Source organism: Otolemur garnettii, unplaced genomic scaffold, assembly GCF_000181295.1.
Source record: "Otolemur garnettii isolate 467f Iridium unplaced genomic scaffold, OtoGar3 scaffold00028, whole genome shotgun sequence".
NCBI classification, from domain to species: Eukaryota; Metazoa; Chordata; class Mammalia; order Primates; family Galagidae; genus Otolemur; species Otolemur garnettii.
In genome coordinates this window covers 12136630-12158712 of record NW_003852423.1, presented here as the reverse complement: position 1 = coordinate 12158712, position 22083 = coordinate 12136630, and the positions used below count along the sequence as shown (strand labels likewise).

At 45.6% G+C, this 22083-nt stretch overlaps 1 protein-coding gene across 1 annotated transcript in view; it reads right to left on the bottom strand.

The window, feature by feature from the left end:
- Positions 1-3669: 3669 nt before the first annotated feature.
- Positions 3670-22083, bottom strand: part of MTURN (maturin, neural progenitor differentiation regulator homolog) — a 28818-nt gene continuing 10404 nt past the window's right edge. The window contains exons 2-3 of the mRNA XM_003788547.3: positions 19624-19746; positions 3670-8395 (exon numbers count right to left, since the gene is read on the bottom strand). Coding sequence (XP_003788595.1) covers positions 8285-8395; positions 19624-19746 — 234 coding nt within the window. The 3' untranslated portion in view covers positions 3670-8284. The remainder of the gene's footprint in view (positions 8396-19623; positions 19747-22083) is intronic.

Sequence of the window (22083 nt, the reverse complement as noted above, 5' to 3'; positions counted from 1 at the left end):
GAGAATCACTTGAGCCCAGGAGTTGGAGGTTGCTGTGAGCTGTGATGCCATAGCACTCTACCCAGGGGGACAGCTTGAGGCTCTGTCTCAAAAAAATAAGAAGAAAGAGAAGGGAGGAAAGCCTTTATCTGGTTACCCTTCCGGAGCTTTGTTGAGCTGAAGGAAACCATGGGACAGTTCTGGGGGCCTCTGTGGACTCCTAAGGCTGCTGCTGGTTCTGGATTTAAACTCGGGGTCTTTAAAACCTGTGGCCATCACTGCATGGTGTTCTTGGTTCACGTACCCTAGGGATCCCCAGGCGTGTACCAGTTTTGTAGGGCTTCCAAATGTCTCCCAAAAGATGCTCAAATCCCTCCCCACCTCACCCCTCAGGGAGCCAGATTTTGGTTCTCAGTAGATACCTGTGGTTACAGTACAGCCCCCGGCACCCTGAAGTTCTGTAGGAAGTCGCAGTTTCATTAAGCCCACAGGCTAACAAACACTTCGCAAGGCTCCAGCCTGCAGAGCAGCCTTTCCCCTTGCACCAAGCAGGATGCCATGTGCCTTCCATCTCATCTTTGGCATTTCCCCAGCCCTTCTCAGTGAGCGCTAAATGCCACACTTTATTGATCGGTCAGTAAGTCATGTTTATCAAGCTGACAGTGTGTGATACAAGGGTGTGGGAGCAGCAGAGAAAGGTGGGTGAGCAGGGGAAAAAACAACCTAGTCAAACGTTAGGGTTTACAGGTAAAGAAAAAGACTCCACATCGTCCTCTCCCACCACACCTGGGCTCTTCACACCTCTTTCCCCATCCTGGATGTCCACGGCCCTCTCCCAAAAGCTCCACGAGGAGATGGGTGCCGTGGCTACCCAGGACTCAGAAGGCCTTTCTTTATGTGGTGCTGACCTCTAGAGGCTTCCAATTAAAAAGCATCCCTAAGGACCAACTTGATTTTACTACTGGTTTTTACATCCCATACAGCCTACATTATTTCCCGAGAAAATAAGTGGAGAAAATATCTCTGCGACTTTAAATGCTTCCTCAGAGGAAATGCCCACCTTGTTCTCTGGCTGCCTAAGTGCAGTTTGCAGACATTATTACGTACAGATAAATGTCATTGTTTTTCACTCCCCAAAGGGAAAAAGGTGGGTCAGAGATAAAGTATTTCCAAGTTTTTTGCCTGTTGCAGTTCTAAGAGGAAAACTACAGTGCCAACATTTCAGGGTGCATTTCTTGAGTTTCCAAAGTACCAGAGGGCCAAGGCTGCCCAGAGGAGAAAGGAATGTTTGTCTGGCCCAGTTCAGCAGTGCACCCGGCAAAACTATCCTCCAGACACTCTGGCACACGTACAGCAAGTCCACTTGGTCCAGCCCGGGTACAGGGTCCAAGTACTAGGCAGTGGGTTTAGGGTTTGGTTTTGTTTATCTTTGTTGTACTTCTACTCACGGGTGCGCACAATGAGCACAGGCCAGGGTGGCGTCCCGCTCGGCCTGACTTCCCTCCAGAAATGCAGCTTACTTCTTAGAAAACGAGACTGTTCAGTTACATCCCTAAGCAAAACACCCCACACCTTCCTATTTTGTTCTAGCTTCCGATTCCTTATTATTGCTCACGAAGAGAAGGGAGCTCCAGGAAAGCAGCAGAAAGCATTCAGGGATGCTGGCACTTGGGCTGATACACACCCATTATATTAGTGGGGAGAGGGAGGGTCTTCTTTTCTAAAGGAGGTCTTAGGGAAAATGGGTTCAAAATCAGAGGCGTACAGTTTTGCCAGTTCTAGCCACACAGCCTGGTTTTGTGAGACAGCATTTCCCTTAGAACTGTAGTTCCCACCCTCCCTATCTATCCCACTAGCCAAGACAAAGGACATTCCCACACTGCTAGTGCCAGAAGGGAGCTCGGGAATGAATCCCCCACTTTTTATTTTTGAAGGCGAGGAAAGCAAGGCTGGGGGTTGGTGGACAGAGCGGACATGCCTATGGTCACCCAGTAGCCAGGGACAACTCTGGGCTAGAACCTTTCCCCCCAGCCAAATGATTTCAGAATGATCAAAGGAGAAATGGGAATATTTCTAACATGGGTCCCTGCTCTTAGATGAAAAGAACAGTCTGCACTTTATAAACTGTATCAGCGAGAGTGATGGAGGAACAGTAGAAGAAAGGCCTTCTCCTAAGTAAGGCTTTGTGTGCACCACCCTCTGCTATGTTAGGCCAGTGAGTCTGAATGGTTACACAGGCCCGTCACTTGAGTACAATCTCTGACCACAGCCACATGGAAAACAAAGAACCCCAAATTAAGTTATCTAAAATACACCAGAAGCCTCGATGCTGTGTCTATTAAGCCAATCTCAAATTTAATTTAATCTATGGAGATCCATTCATTTGGAGAAAGAAACTTGCTCTTAATCAAATAACAGAACTTAGCACTAACTTCCAGATTTATTTAAATGCCATTGTCAGCGAATAGCAACAACCAGAAAGAAAGTGGTGAGGGAGTGGTCTCACGTCATTACAGAAGGACCAGAGAATACACATTTCTCACTGGTGCCCAAAAGATTCCTAACTAGGCTAGAAAAAATAGGATTGTCACACACAAAACTAAGTGTCAGTTCAAGGGAAGAGTAGAAAATTATTAAATACTGGTGAAGGCATCCAAATAGACATATTAATGCCTCCAAACACATAAATCGTTAGCTTGTGGATCCAGGACAGTGTTTCACGCACTCCCCTCCATCTCCCACCCTCCACCACGGTCCCTGTTTCTCATTTATAAACCACGCTGGGTGTCCTTTAGGACCATACATCGTGGAGAGAGTCAAAAAAGAGGCCAAAACCACCAGAGTTTGGAAGGCTCTTTAATAGCAAGCTTATGGTAATTCCATTGTGGGATGAGGCCCTCCCTCTGGGGGGGGTGCAGGTGTGGGTGGGTTCAATCTAGGATTTACACTGTTTGAAGCATCTAACAAAGGGCAACAATTTTTGGCAACCCATTTCACAGTTTTGTAATTTACAAGAGATTTCTTTGAAAGGAAATATGAAGGCAAAGAAAGCACACATACCCTACACGAAACGTTTCTTGCCTAAAAAAACCCCAACAACTGTTCCTTGCTTTTGCTGCGTGTGTAGATGGCTAAATTTTGCTCTTCATACACAAATTAAGACTGCATCACACATAGTTAGATCTGCCCTAGCACTGGAGACTTACTTCCTCCTCTTAAAAGCTGACATTTTGGGCCGAGCGCAGTGGCTCACGCCTGTAATCCTAGCACTCTGGGAGGCTGAGGCGGGTGGATCACTTGAGCTCACAGGTTGGAGACCAGCCTGAGCAAGAGCAAGACCCCATCTCTATCAATAGCGGAGCATTGTGGTAGGCCCCTACAGTCCCAGCTACTTGGGAGGCTGAGGCAAGAGGATCGCTTGAACCCAAGAGTTTGAGGTTGCTGTGAGCTAAGATGCCATGGCACTCTACCAAGGGTGACAAAGGAAGACTGTCTCAAAAAAAAGAAAAAAGAAAAAAAAGCGACCTTTGCACAGAGCGCTGCACCTTCATTTGCCTAAATATCAGGAGAAAATGAATCTAAAGAATAAAAACAAACAAACGGGAAAAGGCAGTTTACAAAGAACTGACTGGCAGCTTTCTCTGTGGTACCAAACAACTTGGGTACAGTTCTAATCAAATTAAATGTTTATTTTTATGTGGCCTGGCACACACTCTCGACTGCCTGTGCCTATTCAACCTTAAGAGGGCTTTAAATGGGGTTTCTAACATGAAATGCTCATAGGTACTGTATTTTTGTAATCCAAATCTAAATAAAAATATAAAAGACGATGTATTGTTTAACAATTTTCCCGGTGAGCGGGAGCTATAGATATTTCACCATGGACACCACATTACCATGGACACCACAGGCTACTGGCGTTCGGGCAAGTTTTAGAATTACTCTATAAAATCTAAAAGGCTTCAGCTTTCTGTGTCATATCTGTTCCCACATAACCAGGATAACCGACTGGGTCTTTATGAAAGAGGATTTTAGTTTGTAATTCCAAAAAATGTTTAGGCTTCTCTGAAGACTAAGCAGTTGGCAATGGGATCTCTTTGGAGTTAATGCTCACTGCAGGAGGGGCCTGAGACTCACTTGAATTTTATTTGTGCTCTTTCTACACACTTGAAGAACTGCGTGGGGTGTGTGGGGGGTGGGGTAGGTAGGAGAGCCCTGCCCTCTCTCCTGAGGGCAAATTCCTAGCCATACCCTCCTCCCAGCCACCTCTAAGACCTGAGTGTGGCTCCACAGTGTACCTGCCAGGTGACTGGGGCCGCTCTCAGATCTGTCTGCACTTGAGAAAGCCAGGCTTCTCTGGCTGGCAGCTAGTTTTATGGAGGGAAAGAACTCCCCCAGATGAGGAGGACCCTTGCTGTCTCCTCAGCTGCGGAGCATTTTTAAAGTCGCAAAGCCATTGCCAACACAAGGCTCTGCCTCTCAATATGGTCAGTCCCTTGGAGGACAGAAGGCCCCTAGTGAAGAGAGCCATAAAAACAGCTTCCTGGCTCTCATGTGCCAACTGTCAGACCCTGACTCTCTCTTTCTGCCTTATTCATTTCTCTGCACCCCAAATTAAGTCCTGCCTATTCCTTTGTGCCTCTCTCTGCGGGAAATCAGATTCGTTCCTATCACAGCTTCCCAACTTGTGAATTTTAACATGCAAGGCATATTCCTAAAACATAAATTCTGATGACGCCTGGGATTACAGCTCCTCTAGGTCCATATACTTTGTGCTCTTATGAAAGAGAAACAATATTCCGAGACATATTGTGCTAGAGAATGGTTTCTGTTTATACATGAAAAATGACAGCAACTCCTAGAAGAGAGGTTTTCATTTAAGTACAAGGGAAGCCTAATTCTGGCACCAGGACACACGGAGAATCCTTATGTAAGAAACTTTTTGTGTTCTGGCCGTGGAAAAACAAAATGTACCGTGTGCTGTGATGGGGCTGGGAGACGTGAGGGACACAGTGCAACTGATCCACGGTGGGGACAGTGGCAACAGGCGCTGTGTGGAGTCTCACCTCCTTTCCTGGCTCTGCAGTTCACTCTGATTCCCTGAAGCCTGCTCGATATCATCAGGCAAAGCAAAGTGCCCAGGTAACCATACAAAAAAATGTCTCCATGATTCACTCAAACCCGGGATGGAGGTTTTTTGTACTGTTCTCACAGGCATGAGCTCCAGTTTCACACCTGGCCCACAGTGACCAGGGGGTAATCAAGCATTCCCCCACGCAGTCTCTCTCTTACTTTACTGTCATTGTCACTTTCTCCCTACTGGATGGCAGGCAAAACAGTAATAGCACTCATCTTTCCCTCTCTTCCAGCTATTCTTCGTGCAAATCTCCTCTCAGCAGGTTAAACACAGACCAGTTCCAAAGCCCCAGTCTGCCAGGGGACAAGGAAAAGCTACGCCTCTCACAGGCAGAGCAGGTACAGTTGAGACAAAGCCGGCTCCTGGGCCTCTCTTTACCCTCTCCTCTAAGGAACAGACTTTCATCAGCCCTGCAGGAATGGGGCCTGGGGCTTTGGACACTCACAGCCCAATAGTCCTAAGGTAGTTCAAGGGCCAGTTATTCTAAGGGCAGCATCGTGGCAAGATTCCAGATATATTTCCTTCTTGTGTCCCCAAGAGTTTCCCTGACTCACACACGTCACAGGGCAGGAATGGAGGGCAGTGTTTACAGCCCGAAGAGCAAACACCCTTTGTTCACAAACTGGTTAAGTGACTTATCCAAATCACTCAGAGTCCATACTAGAACCCACGAGTCGCTCCTATGTCCCAGGTATGGTCCTCTCACCACACTGCTGCGGCCTCGTGGTGAGTGTTTGTACATGGGAAAGGTCAGGAACATGTTCACCACGGGACCATCTCCACAGCAGAAACCACAGGCTGCCTGGCCTCCCCACCCTCCAGGTGCAGCTGTCACAGGACGCAGCCCTGGCGAGAGGGTCCACAGTGCAGGAGTGCGTGTGAGTGTGCACTTGGGTGCCAGCACTGGGGACATACGCAGGCAAGCAGGGAAAAGGAAGTTTTTAGGGCAAACAATCCAATTTGTTAAAGCCTTCTGGGGTTCTGCCATGGAAAATAAGTAACCTTCTCTATACCTTACCCCTAGGGCAGAACAAAGACCAGAATTCTCATCAGCCCACTGAATGACTGAGTCTATCTCAGTTCAATTTTTAAAAACAGAGAACATTAACATGATAATACCGACATGTATTTGGTCAAAGTCTAAACACTTTTTCAATAAAATACACTTTATGTTATTGACAATATCCATTTGATTTCCAAACATATGTAAATTAAGGTTTTACGCCTATAAAACTGTATAAAATTCCAGTTTACCTTCAGAATGGAGCGAGCTAGCCAAGCATCTTCATTTCATTTGCAGAAGTCACTCTCGAAGGCTACTGTGTTAAAACGGAAGTTCCCAAACCTGGGTGATACCTACGTAACCTACAGCCCACAAGCACCTTTGTTCATAAACAGAGCTGGTTAGAAAACGGGCAGGGCCACAAAGAGTGGAATACGCTCACTCCATCTAAACACCAAGTTTTGTTTTGCTAATAGGCTACCCAGAAGGAAAGTCATTTTATTTGAAATTAACCTTTAAGATGTTTTTCTGAGAAAAGAAAACATACGGGTACCGAAGCACAGATGGAAACCGCTGTGGTATCATTTTACCTGATGACCTAGAACTGCAGTATACTGTTTTACCACGAGCAGCCAAACTTCGCACACCACTGATCAATGACACAGAAAATGTTGGGACAATCAGGTTTAGACCAACATGCCCAGAAGATATACAAGGCGCCCCTAAGTTCTGTGGCCTCTGCTGCTGCTGCTGCTGCTGTTTTTAAAATTCAGAATCAGAACTTTGACAACCTAACCGGCATGTGTGTGTGTATTTAAAGCATTCCCACCCCAGCTGAGAGGTTTAGTCAACTGTTATAAAGGAGGCATTCCATATCCTAAGTTTTTAGAACCAGAGGCATAGAAGGTTCCAAGAAATGAATGTTTCAGATAATTCCAAGATAGCATTACCAAGGATTTCCCCAGTATGTATTTTTTGGCTAAATGATGACAGACAGTTGTATTTCTGATTATGCAAGTTGTTCCTGTGAGTTGTCTGAGTATCTTGATCAGTAAGATGTCCTCTCTTTTAACCACGCTAACCCATGATTAAAAGATACCTTTCACATCCCTTTAAAAATTTACTGGAATTGGGTCCCTTAAAGTACTTGATTATAATTTTTTAATAAATTACACAATGGAATCCTTTTCTTGAGTTTTTTTTTAAATAAAAGATTAAGAAAGCATAGAAGGATTCCATCATATTTTTTAAAACTTTTTATCCTGGTTTATTTTCCTTTTAAATTTATGTATGGCTTCAAAGTTTAAGTGGCACTTGGATTCTGGATGTTTTCATGATTTGACAAGTTGCCATCTCATTATAAAGAGAGAAGGTAAATGTTTCATTTCATATATAAGATGGTTTATAAACATTTTAAAGAAATCAGTAATTTATGTCTTTCACCCTATTTATATTTCCATGTTTAGACTTTAAAAGTGGCTTTGGAATTAGCACATTTTGAAACAATTGAACAAGCAAGTAACATTTATACCTAACCATGAACCAGTTGCTACATACCCAGGTACTTCTTAATAGCAAAACACTTAAAGGCTTCTCCACTTCTCTTACCCTCTTACTCCAAAGCTAAGTGATTATCCTTTTCTGCCCTTGTATTTGCACTTGTACAGTTTAATGACTAGATATTAAAACTCATGCTTTATAAGCAAAACCTTTCACTTACAGACACTTAAAAAGTACATAAAAAGTGCAGACTGCATGTCTTCTCTGCCACGCTTTCCCTCAGTAAGGTCACCTGTGAGGACTCAAAGCATATCCTTAATACATTCAAAGTTTTCTACATTCGAGTCAGCGAATGTTAATTCTCCAACATAAACTCAAGAGAGAATAGTCAGCCACAAAATGGACTCTAAATTCAAAATGGCAAAGGCTACCAAGACAACTCCATAGAAACCCCAATGAAGCAGGAGTGAAATTCAGGTCACTTCTGAGCACAGCTCATCACAGATATTTAGTGGTCGTTAAAAAGGTATTTCATTTTAATTTGGATGCCGGGAGCCAGACGTCCTGTTTCAGAGTGCTAATGCAAAATGCTAACCCAGGAGCACACAACCCCACCTAGGTGCCACAGGGCTCACTCTCCTTCTCCAGTGAGAGCCCTTGGAGGTTTACTGCTGACTGACCCCCATCTGGGGGTGGTCTGCCTCTGGCTCCTCCTCTTCCACGTCTGCACTGTATTCTTCAAATGCATCATCATCTGCATCCGGAAGCCCCAGCAACTGCAAAGAGAGAACAAGAGAGAAGCAGCTGTGAGGGCAAAATGGTCCACATGTAAGATGATGACCAAAGGCACGTGATCCAAATCAAATCGCACTTAGTAGGACTTGACTCAGAAGCCACATGTGTCCTGGAAAAGTCAACTATTCTCACAGTTATTTTTCTAAACCTAGAAACGTCAGTTGGTTTTATTGGAGAGCCTGGGGAGTCTCTGTTTTCAGATATCAAAACACGGCATCATATACCACCTATGTGCAGAGATGTAAGACCTGTGTGTCTGCACGCACATCTGGGACAAGATGAAGAGTTCGGTCTCATGGAGATGTCAAAATCTATTCTCTATTTTCTCTCTTAAAAACACATAATGCTATTGTTCATAGCACATTTCTAAAACTGTGGAGACAACTAAAAGGTTCAACAACAAAATGGTTAAACAAATAATGGTGTATCTGTAAGATGGAATCTTATACACGCACTTGAAATGACACTTTTGAATAATTTAGTGATATAAAAATATACATGTAAGTGTAATAAGAGCATAATAAAACTGTATTTTGATTATAATATAGATTTTCTTAAAATGTATATATATATAATTACATGCATAGAAAAAGGATTTCAATGAAATACATCCAAATTTTAAGAGGGTTTTTTTTTTAGACTGTAGGATTATGGGTTAATTTTCTTTTTTTTTTTTTAATTTTCCCAAATACTGTATGATTATCATCAGAGAAACTCACAATAAATTCACAATAAACATTTTTTTTAAAGCACCGCTGGTCTCTGGCTAGAGATGGAGTGCTGTTTGCTAGGCCTGATCAATATGAAAAGCCCCTTCTCAAGCAGGCGGGATACCACAGCCCCTGGCACTTCTGGGCCTGAGAAAACCAGGCTTCCATCTCACAGTTCCTCGGCCAGAGCTACAGTCTGCTCCTAGCCAAAGGACGGCTTTACAGAGAGGCAGGCAACTTTGCAGAGTAACCCTGATGACCCAAACACTAACCGCATTAAGACATGAACTGCAGGACTGGACACTGTCATTCTGTTTCTTTGCACTGCCTCCCTAGTGTCCTGACACCCTTTTCCTTTCAGTTCCTCCCACTGCAAAAATGGAAACTTCACTGAAGTTCTCTGGCTGCAGCTCCAGCACTACAGAGGCACTTAGGACAAACCATCAGCTAAGCACTGTTGGTCACATTCTGCACGTGGCCCACCAAGGTGCACCCAGCCCAGTGCTGACATGTGCTTTCCTTACAGCTCGGCAGGTGCAGCTGCCTCAGAGATGCCACTCATGTAGAGGGGAAGGGTGGGGAGAGCCGGTCTCAGCTCCTCCCTCCAGACAGGGCAGAGAGATCCTGGGTGTGCTTGGGAGAACAGGGAAGCCTCTGTTTCTTGCTACTGACTCCTTTCCAGATTTTGGTATGGAATAAAGGGCAAAGTTTGTCTCCAAAAAGAGAGAAAATGATGGCTGGTCACAATGAACTTTGATGGTGACTACTATTTTGGTGGTCAATTTTTATTTGAAAAGCTGGATGACACAGCAAGGTGACGGTCAAATGAGTCGTAACATTTAAATAGCTGGTAACCACCAGGGACTCTAGACTCTCCTAAACACCAAGAGAAGACGGAGACATTCAACAGTGGATGTAACTGTCTGTTGTACTGAAGGGATATCACTTAAAAGAGAAACGGCCGATGGGATCCTGCTCACGTAACCGATCTGGAGCTTCAGGAAGATGCTGAGGCTCAGTGGGAAATGTCACGGTCGATCTCCAGCGGCAGCTATGGGTAAAGAGGGCACAGCCAAGGCCAGCATCTGTGTACGTGCCATCCTTGTCCTCAAGAGCCATGCTGTGGAAGGTTCTTCTCCATGATTCCGCAAGGTGACATGTCCTGCCCCAGACCATGGGTAGCACCCAATACCCTCCTGCTCTGTACTTTAGGGGCCTATGGAAGGGGACCCAGCTGGCCACTACCCTCCTCTATCTCCAGCTCCCTACCTTAGATGTGAATCCAAAGCACCTAGGTGCTAGTTCCTAGCGCATCAGCCACGCGGGAGGCCATTCCCTAAGGCCACAAGTATTCTGACTGCTTTTCCAAGAGGGGCTCCCCCCGCCCCTGCAGAAGGGAGAAGGAGAAGCAGTGCTCTGTGGTCTTTGGGACTTTTATGGCACCTTTGTGCAGAGTCTGCAGATTCATCAAGAGGCCATGCAGAATACACCCCCAGGACTGCGGTCCAAAAGCCAGGGCTCTAGTTAGCTGGGGGCCTCTGCCAAGTCCCTGCTTCTGCTGTACCTCGGTGTCCTCCTCTGTAAAGTGGGAACATGACGCATGCTCCACCTCACACAGTAACTATGGAGATGACGTGAGAATGTGGTGGGGGCCACGCTCTGCAGACTGTCGAGCCTTCCGTAAATGTATCTGGCTACGTCTTCTCACTTCTCCTATTTAAAGCACAGTCAGTTTGATGACGCAGAGAGTTATTGCTGCCTCCAGCCCAGGCTGCTCCCTTGCTGTGCTTGCCTGGGGACCACCTCCCCATGAATCAGTACAGCATTGAGCAAGAAGAGCTGAAACTCCAGCCATGGGTCTCTTCAGTCTGATCCTCAGGCTTGTGTTCAGCACTGCACTCAACCAAACAATTCATCATGCTTTGGATTTAATAATAATAGTTACTATTACTCACTTACTCTCTGCGAGGCAGCTCTATACACATTAATTCCTTTGGCCCTTGCACTAACCCTGTGTGGTAGGTATTATCATCATCCCTGGTTACCTTAAGACCTAGAGAGGCTGAGCGTCTTGCCCAGAACTTTTCCAGTAGTGGCAGAGCCAGGATTCAAACATGGGTCATCTGACTACAGACATCACTCACCTAACCACCAGCTGCCCAGGAGACTCCCAGGCTGCTTCTATTAGCCGTAGGTTTCAATGTTTTCTTCAGGGGACTATACCTTCTAAAAATACATTATGTGACACTAATGCCTCCATTTGAGTAGGTACAATTTGGAAGCATGCATAGCAAGCACAGAATTAGAATTTGCCTGGAATTCTAAGGGATGACATACAGATATGTGGTAATTTAGCATCCCCACCTCTTGTGGGCAAGTCTACATTTAACTTCTAGGTTCAAATTTTCAGCAGGCAAGAAGATCTATCAGACACAGGAGCACAGACAGGCTGGGAGGGACGCGGCAGCCCCTGCTGCTGCACCCACACGTTCTCACACAGAAAAGGAGATGAGCCAAAAACCCCGGAGTGACTGGTAGACGTAAATTATTCCTGACACAATCATTCATTCCTATTTCAGTGAAATTCTTTCAGTTGACTAAGAAAACAAAAGTCTGTGCTGACGCCAAGCAAGAGCATTGGGGTTTCCATGGTCTCACTGTCCATGGTCTCACTTGTCTGGACAAGTATGATCACATAAGAAATGCTAGGGCCCATCCATCCAAACAGGGTTTTGCTTGAAAGGCAGAGCCACCAACCTTCAAAAATTAAAGCTCTTCAGACCCAAGAGAGTATTAGTTATCTGTAGGACCCAGTCCAGGTCTTTTGGACGAGGATATGAATTACCTGGGCCATATTCACCGGGCATTTAACATCTGCCATCTGAAAAGAGACCCTCAAACTGCACAGTGGGCAGCAGGGTTTTTATAAAAGAAGTCAGTCAGCTATGGCTTGGGTTTCCCTAGTGAGTGCTGTCTGGTTTCAGAGGTCCCTGAGTGCTCCTTCCAGGGCCTCCCCTCATCCTTCCCCTGTGTAGTGTATATGATTCACTCAGATTTACCTAAATGCAGAGTCTGATTCAGTGGGTCTCAGGGGGACATAATTCTGCATTTCTAACAAGCTCCCAGGTGATGGGGATACTGCTAATCCAGGAGCCACTTTAGCCAGACTCTCAGCATTTGGGAAATTTGACACCACTTATCTTAAAGATCACGATGCTGGTGGCAATAAGAAACCCGTGATGGGGTTCTGGACACTCGGTCTGTCTTCTTGACACTACAGGAAAAAGGTGGCAAAAAGGACGTGGGACCCAGATGGGCAGGAGCAGCAGATGCTCTCTTACTTTGGGGGTCACTGCACTTTCTAAAAAAGAGAAAGTCTGTATGCTCATGACATGAGCAAAAAGCAAAACATAAACCTAAATTGTCAACATTTAATGTTTATCATGAAAACCTAGATGTGTGCACAATCTTTTTTCATTAGCCTTTCTGACCCACTCGGGCAGCTTCCCACAAGTAGATGACAAGAAGCAAGAACTGGACTTTTTCTGGATCAAAAGGATTTTCATGTGGGATTGAATCCCTGGTTCCCCAACCATTAGTGACAAATCAGAAATATCCATTTTGTTCATACTGGTGAGGCAGAATTAGGGAATTTTTCAGCAAAAATTTTCCGCCTTTTGAGAAAAGAAATACGGAGTCACACAGGAACCCCAAGAAGTTCAAGAAGCCACAGTGACCACAAGATCTACCGCAGGTCGGGCCGTCAAAGCGGCACCAACCAGCCTAGCACACAAGACTGCCAGGGCAAGAGGACACTTGCCCTCCCACTTACAGGCAGTGACACTCCAAGAAAAGAGCGACTCCTTGTCACGCTCACAAACCTCTGAGAGAATTCGAAAGGGCAAAGATAACGTGTAGTTTTGCAGCTAAATTAGAAATTGTAGGCTAGTTCTCTTATACAGTTTTTTTTCACCAGGACTAAGTCTTCCGGTTGTCACTAAATAAAAAACATGTAAATGCTGAGGGGGAAAATGAATGGCACGATCACCATTATTTAGATTCATACAATTACACGATGGCCAGCAACTGTCAACTGAGGGTCACTGAAATAAGAAAAATACAGGGCTCCAACGACTGTCCAATTCACGTTTACCAATGCCGCCGATGGGTGTCTGCGAAGCCATGACAGGTAGCAATGCCTGGTCCTGGGCAACCACAGCCTGCCTGGCATTGTCACTTTCATACACATACCACTCAGGTATATGACATGCCAGGGGCAAGAAAAATAAAACTAGGTGCAAGTCATACCCCTCTGAGGTCATCACTAGCCAGATAGGAGGTTGCCAAAGGGGAGCCGAGCGTGGGTCAGTGAGGAGGGAAGACGGTGGTCACTTTCAGAGTCATCTACTCATTCAATAAACGTCTCCTAACACCAGAAATTAGACAACCCTAAGCATGGTGTCTTTGAACTGAGATGGTCCCTTGTGTTCTCAGTCTGAATCCAAAGCTCCCCAGGAATCCATGAAGACAGTGGAACAGTAATAACCCCATTTAAAATATAGGGGTTATATTTACACATATATATACACTGAGGCTGAAGGACTTTCTGGAGACTACATGGGCTGGGAGCAAGCCAGGGCAGGGTGATCCACTTGCCCCCACCTGGGACCTTTCTAAGGAATTTGATTAAGGCAGCCAAGATAGGCCCTTCCTGGCCAGCCCTCTTCCCACTCTGGGCCTGCTGAAGTCCTGCCGTTCTTCAAGCCCCAAGTCCTCGTGAAGCATGGCCTGCTGCTCAAGGAGCCCACTGATGATGATATCCTAGCACTTCCCATAGATTGTAAATGATGTAGCTTCTCCAGAAAACGTAACCTATTTTCTGACTATGTGATCATTATAGAAAACTTAGAAAACATGGAAAAGAAAAAAATAATGGATACCCGTAACGCTGAGTCTCTTTGGTCAGATGCTGCTGTGGGAGGACAAGGGCATCCACTGGTTCTTCTCACAGCCCTGGCATCTAACACAGCGTGTTGTGTGGATTAGGAACTCAATGAATATTATTTTGCCAAAACCAGTGTTGATAAACTTATGACTTAGCCCTCCGATGCCTTTTGAAATCCCTGGCCTCACCACATGCCTGTTAGCTTGCTGAAATCACTTAGCAAAGTGTTCTCTCTGTCCACCAAAACTAATCTTCCCACAAAACGGTTCTTAGGTCCTGCTCACTTCCCAACTGTATTTTATCCTCACTCTGTCTTTATGGATACTAATATTTATTGTTTACCATGGATAATAGGTTATACTGAGTACCCAACAAAAATTACATTGTATAATCTTCATGGTAACCCTAAGGTAACTATTGTCATCAGTTTCTGAATTTTTCAAATAGGGAAACTGAGAAACTGAGAGGTTAACGAACTTGTCTGAGGTCACACAGCCAGCAAGTGGCAGAATTGAGATTTGAATCCAGGCAGCCTACCCACATAGCTTGGGTTCTTTAGCATTGTAGTATCCGGCTCTCACATAACTGGGTTAGAACACAAGCAGCACCCTCTAGTACATGTTCACAAACGTCCTCTCAGATGTAGTTCCGCAAAGAAGCAGCAAAGTGGAAGAGGCAGATCAGGGAATGGGACTCCTTCACTTATCCTATACAGTATCTAGCAGAGAGGACCTGGACCCAAATAAATGTTCTTTCTTGGACTGTGAGGTTTCTCTATTCAGTTATGTTGGCCGTCTCTCCTACCAAAATGTCGTTGCCTTAAGGGCAAGACCTTGGCTTTCTGTGCCTGCCCCCACCCTTGCTCTGGTAACAGCCAAAGACTGATTTATTTTGTTGAAAATGTGATAAAGAAATAGTGGAAAAACAGAGGAATAAGAGGGCTAAAAAGAAAAAAAGAACTTTTCTTTTCAAACCCAGCAACAGAGTCCTTGGTGAGGAAAGAGAACTTTAACTGAGATGTCGTTTCAGCACGGCAGACAAGGAGGGCTGGGAAGGTGCACAGCTGCAGAGTCTGCGTCCTGACGGTGAGCGCTCGGTGGCACAGCCTCGGCCCTGCGGGCAGCACTGTCAGCAAGGCCAGTGGAGACTCTACTCTTGGACCCTGGATGCAGGAGTGCATGGGCTTCAGCAAAGTTAACTGAATTTGCTTGACTGATGCTGAAAAAGGCCACAGAGGGCTGTCAACAGACAGGTGCTTATCTCTTGGGAGAGACTGCACAGGCAGAGGCTGGGCATGGGGCAGCCAAGGGAAAACAGGGGTTCAAAGCCAAGGATGGGGCTGTCCTGAGACAAGGCAGAAACATTTCTCCCAGGACTGCCCCACTCTACACACACAGCAGCTGCATGGACAGATGAGATCACCGCCAATTTTCAGCATTTGGGTAAGGGTTTCTTCAACAAATACCACAACTGTAGCAATAGCAACAAAACCATTCCCTATGTCTTATTTCTAAACTCAAAGCCCCTTTAAAGAATACAAATATTGTTTTAGATAAACGGCACCACTGGGAAGAAATGCCCTATTCAGTGGAGAAGGAGAGTGTGAAGTTTCCCCCACTGATCTCCACACTCCTCATCTAATCTGGGACTCGTCCTACCTGGGACAAGCCCAGGGCCAGCACATACCTCACCTTCACCAGCCCTGAGGACGTGCCTCCTGCTGGCCTTACCTGCAGGGCAAACAGGCCCAGCCAGAGGGTGCCCAGCACAGCAAGTTCCCCCACAAGGGGCATTGCTCCTGCCAAGGCCCGCTCCCCTCAGGAGCACCATTGCTGCTCACAATGTACAGCTCCACTTTAGAAATAAAATCTGGGCTGGGTGCAGTGGCTCACACCTGTAATCCTACCACTCTGGGAGGCCGAGGCAGGTAGACTGCCTGAGCTCAGGAGTTCAAGACCAGCCTGAGCAAGAGTGAGACTCTATCTCTATTAAAAATAGAAAAACTAGCCAGGCGTTGTGGCAGGCACCTGTAGTCCCAGGTGGGAGGGACTTGGGAGGCTGAGGCAAGAGGATCACCTCAGTCCAAGAGTTTGAGGCTGCTGTGACCTGCTGTACCTATGACACCACGGCACTGTACCTGCACAAAGTAAGACTCTTCCTCAGAAAAAACCAAAACAAACAAACAAAACAAACTTTGTTCCTTCTCCACTCCCACTGCTACACTTGATTAGCCTTAAAAAAAAAAAATAAATGAAACCTGGAAGCCGGCAACATTGCATCAAATCTGTATGCCTCCATGACACACAGCAGCTCTATCTGAATGAAAATCCACAGCCGATCCAACTGCTTTCAGCTGTGCATCTGGAAGTTTTCTGGCATAGCATTTTTCTCCCATTTCCATGTGGCTGCCTGGTCGCCAAAATACAGCCATAGACTTGGTAAAGAAAAATGACAAAATGAATTCTGGCTGCAGCTTGCGTCCTCCAGGTAAGCCAATTCGGCAGGCATTCTGCTTGCCACCGTAGACTAGAGCCCCATAAAGAAAACCTGAGTGTAGGCTAATGAGTGGACCCCTGTGAAGAAAAACAGCTATAAAGGGAATATCATTTGCAGATAGACACTTTTTCTAATTAAGATTTGGAGGAATCAATTTTTTAAAAATGTTGCCCAATTTGATATCTCCACTTGGATGTCTAACAGGCACCTGAAACATTGACAGGTCCCAAACTAAGCTTGGTTAGGTGCTTCCCCATGCTTCTCCTGCAGCCTCCCTGTCTCCGTAAATGGCCACACCATTCTCTACTGCTCAGTGAGAAAGTGAGAGGTCATCTCGTCTCTCTCTTCTCCCCCCGTCCCACTTGTGATGCACCAGCAAGTTCAGCTGGGTCTCCTTTCCAGGCAGACATCTCCAGAATGTGACCCCTTCACTCCACCTCTATTGTGACTGTCCCCATCCAAGGTATCATGGTCTCCGGCCTGGATGCCACATTGGCCTCCTTGCTGGTCTCCCTCCTGGTCTCCTTCCCCTTCCAGCCTTTTACTCTCAACACAGACACCCAAGAGAGCCTCTGACTGAGAAGTCAGCCACATCCCTCTTCCACCCAGCCCCTCCCCATCACTCCCAAGTAAGAGTCGGGTCCTTCCGTGACTGTAGGGCCCCTGTTACCCCCAGACTCATTTCTCACTACTCCCAACCTCCCTCCCCTTCAGCTACAGGGTTCCCTGTTCCTTGAACGCAGGTGTTGCCCAGCCTGAGGCCTCATTCCTGCTGTCTGCTCTCCCTAGAGGGCACTTCCCCTGGGTTTCCTCATGGCCCACTCCTTACTTCAGGTTTTTACTCAAATGTCACCTTCTCAGCAAAGCCTCCTCGGGTCTTCTCATCTAAAGTGTGAGGGCCCCTAACACATCTTACCCACTTTTCCTGATCTATGTCTCTCCTCTGGGGCCCGTATCACTAATACATTCAGGCAGTACTTGTTTATCCCGTCTCCTCCCCACTGGAATCTAAGCTCTGTGAGATCTAAGTTGTTCATGTGCTTGGTTCAGGTGCTAGGAATGAGGCAGTAAAAAGTATCATGTGTCTAGTAGTATTCAGTAAATATTTTTAAGTCAAATATATATCCAAATTGGCTTAGAAAATTAACAAACAAGGACTGATATGCTTTCACCTACCAGGCACAGTGTAGGGGTGTATAGCACAACTACAACTTGGACTCTACCTAACAGAGGCAAACAATGTAACCTAACCATCTATACCCTCATATTAATCTAAAATTGAAAAAAATTAACATAAGGCCAGGCTCCGTGGCTTACACCTATAATCCTACCACTCTGGGAGGGCGAGATGGGTGGACTGACAGAGTTCATGGCTTTGAGACCAGCCTGAGCAAGAGCAAGATCCTGTCTCTAAAAAAACCAGCCAGTGTTGTGGTGGGTGCCTATAGTCCCAGCTACTCAGGAGGCTGAGACAAGAGGATTAGTTGAGCCCAAGAGTCTGACGTTGCTGTGAGCTATGATGCCAGGGCACTCTACCGAGGGCAACAAAGAGAAACTCTAGCTCAAAAAATAAAATAAAATAATTAACAAACAAAAAGTGAACTGGATGGACAAATGATATGAATCAGAGTGACAAATGCCACTGAAATTCTGTTTCTTACAGTGGTGGACTAAATGAGAACTACTAAAAAAGGTGAATTAAATATGAAAAATACCTCCTTAAATATGAGAATCAGGAGAAGCAAGCCTAACACAGAAAGCTGCTTTCTCCCAAGGGCATGTGCTGACCTGGAAGCAGCAGCTAGAGACTGACTACTTTCTTGGCCTGCTCTAAGAGGACAGGGACCAAGGTCAAAGCCCCAGGTCTTCCAAAAAAGCAGCTATGATACACAGTCCCCCCTTTAGGCTTGGCTCCCAAAGTGCAGACCCTCCCCAGGCTGAATGGAAAGAGACCAGATCGGCAACCTGGCTTCTCATCCCCCAGCTTGGAGGGCCACGAGCCTGCAGTTGTTTTAAGGTGATCTAAGACTGATAGGGTCCCCACATCTTGGCAGAAGCAAACAAAAATTCTCTCTGGAAGAAGTAACTGCCATCTTAGGCCTCAATTTATTCCTATATGTAAAATTTCAAATGCAATAACCTGCACACAGAGATAATCCAAACACAAAGAAACAGGATACCAGGCATGAGAATCATCAGAAACAAAAGATAGCACAACAGACTTACAGAGTGGACTGTCAGCCACGGCCTCTGTTCAAAGAGATAAAAGGCAGACTTCAGAACTTCAGCAGACAACTAGGTGACAGTTTTAAAAATGTGAAAAATAATTAAAATGCTTAAATTGACGTTCTAGCAAATACCCTTGAACAAGTATTTACAGTGGGCAGGGCACTGAGTTTGAGGGAAGTGTTGTGACCTTGGTAACCTGACCTTATCGTCCAATGAAGAGTGAGGGAAATGAGGGTGAGTATTCATTTTACAGGTTTATTAGCTAGAATGAAAACAGGCCGTCTGCTAGTCATAGAAATACAGATTCTTAAATCCCAAAAGGGAAAAAAACAAAGCAAGCTCTCTATAAGAGACTTTTTAAAAAGAGAAAAAAATAGACCCGGTATCCAATTTCATCCTTTTCCATACTCACAGACAGGGAGGTATAACTTTATATAGCTTTCTGGCGACCCCCAAATTAGGCCCCACTATTACAAAAGAATCCCTATACCACTGCCAGGCAGTTTGGTTTGAAGTCTCCTGAATGAGAACAGGAATACTCAGTTGTCTCACAAAGGATGTTTGCTTCCCCCACTTCCAAGGATTCGCAACTCAACTCAAGAGAGGCTAGAAATAGCCATCATCCCCTCGACAAACAGCTGTGTCACACCCGTCCCCCTCCTCCCTCCCTCAGCCTCCCCACACCGGCTGCTATATCTAAGCCACAGGGCAGACCAGAGAAAAACAATTAGTCATCCCAGGTTAGGCCCACCTTCCCCACCACCCCTGGTATTCAAAGCACAATCACTGTAGAAAACAAGCTGTCTCTGCAAGGCAGAGGGGCACCTACAGGTCTGAAAGACTTGAAGACTTTTTCCAGGACTTCGTGGAGTGTCTTCTTTCCGCAGGAGGAGATGTAATCCTGAGCGAGCTGCAAGAAAGGCAGGCAGTCCTCGCTCTCACTCCACACGTGCTGCGGGCCCCAGGTGGGGAGGGAGAAAACAAAGACACACACGTCATTACACGTCATTACACGCAGGGTGAGATACAGAAAGCCCAGCAGGTATTTTTTTTTTTTAATTACAGGGGTTTGACAAGGCCTCCCATCCTAAAGTAAAACCCATACGCTCATTATCTACTGTTTGCACCCAAGGGGATCAATGCATAGAACCCCCCAACCCAGCTTTTGAGTCTGTTAATTCGCCTGCTCTGGTTGCCATTGGATCTGCTTATACAAAGCAAAGAGGACAATGGGGTGGATAATGGGCACCCAGGCACCCAGCGTCTCTACCACCTACCTTCTCGTGCAGGCTAAGTAAGAGTGGTTTTCAGACAGGGAGGAGAAGCCAGCGCCTTTGCCTTCAAAATCCTTAATTTTGCCTTCAGCTATGTCTGAAGGATTAATTAAGCATAGTTTGTAAGCACTAACTTGGAACAAGACGTTCTTTACCCAGACCAGGCTGTAAGCGGGGGTGGTGATAAATTTACTTTTAAATGAAATGAACTTCAGGGAACCTGCAAGGTTATCACTAAGTCACCAGGAAACAGGCTTTGCTTTCCCTCTCTCAGAATGCTTTTTTTTTTTTTTTTTGAGACAGAGTCTCACCATGTAGCCCTGGGTAGAGTGCCGTGGGGTCACAGCTCACAGCAACCTCAAATTCTTGGGCCCAAGTGATTCTCTTGCCTCAGCCTCCCAAGTAGCTGGGACTACAGGCACCCTCTACAATGCCTGGCTATTTTTTGGTTGCAGTTGTCATTGTTGTTTTAGCAGGCTGGGCTGGGCTTGAACCCACTGGCTTTGGTGTATGTGGCTGGCACCCTACTTACCCTGGGTGCCAAGCCTCTCAGAATGCTTTAAGAGGGCATCTTACCCAAGCATCAATCACCTACTGAGAAGAGACTGGTTTTAGGTTTTATTTTTTTTCTTAAAATTGGGTGAGGCTTTTTTCCATATAAGGACATCCGTTTTCACAGATCTTTAAAACTAGGCTTGCCTCTCCCATACATGTTCAAAGATCTGGAACAAGCCCAAGACACAGGCTTGAGTGATCTCAGTGAAGAAGACCCTGCTCCGCATATCTGAGGTAGGGCGCCAGGATACCAAGAGAACATCAGGGTGTCTGTCAGATACCAAGAGTCACTGTTCAGGGGGAACAACTGATGACAATTCCACACTGGCAAAAACTGTGGAGCCTCGGAGAGAGGAAGGCATTTGGCAGGTAAGAGCAAGAGGCAGTGGCCAGGCAGCAGAGGATGAGATCTACATGGAGAAATGGTCCACGTCAAGAGCATACTTGCCCCTTCTAGTAATACAAACTATGGAGGCACCGCCCAGAAAGTTATAAGCCTGTCACTCAATAAATATGTTTCATCTTCCTTCTCCGACAGTATTTCCAAGAACTAGATCGACTGACTTAAAATACTGCTCAAATCCAAGTGAGAATAACTAGGTGTTAACATGCCATCTTTATACCCCAATTATCTGCTTCATAGTTGTAAAGGTCCATTTCCGACACTCGTTACTCTCATTCCAGCAGACTTCTTGAGAGGCTTCCTTCTCCACCTAATAAAGACAATATCCAGGAGCTCCAGAGTCAGAGAACAGCTCAAATGCTCTTCCCTGTTAATTAGAGACCCTTAAAACCACTGACATGTCGTTTATGTAACAGTTTCTTACACTGTACAAGAGCATAGTAGTACAAAGTACTTTTATATCCATTATCTCATGTGATTTTAATCAGTGGAGCTTCTACAAGAACAACAAAGTCCTACTTTAGTAAGTTCTGCTCAGCATCTATTTTCATACTCAAATGCATAAACGTTCCAGCTTATTTAAATTATTATCCGAGTTAAAGATGAGATTAACATCTAGCATCACACAACAGAAACCCTTAAGCCTGCCTTCTGTAGACTTGCGAAGGTGAGAAAACGAGTGAAAAGTTAAGTGCCTGGCACAGTGCCTGGCTGGCATGGACAGTCACAAATGGATGATATAAGCACCTTCGTTCCCCTTTTGCAGAGGATGGAGAGGAATGGGGGTGCTGCACTTGCTCCCTGTCACAAGGTCACATGATAAGTAAATCAGATACCCAGCGTGACTTCTCCGAGAATACTACCCAAGGCAGCGAGGATGAGGTTAATTCAGAAGTATAGCCGTGAAAAATTTCTATATCTACCTTCTTTTTTTTTCTTTCTTTCTTTTTTTATTGAATGGTAACTATGTACATTAATGCACTTCTGGGGTACAGTGTGGGGTTTTCACACACAATCCGAAACACTTCCATCAAACTGGTTAATATAGCCTTCATGT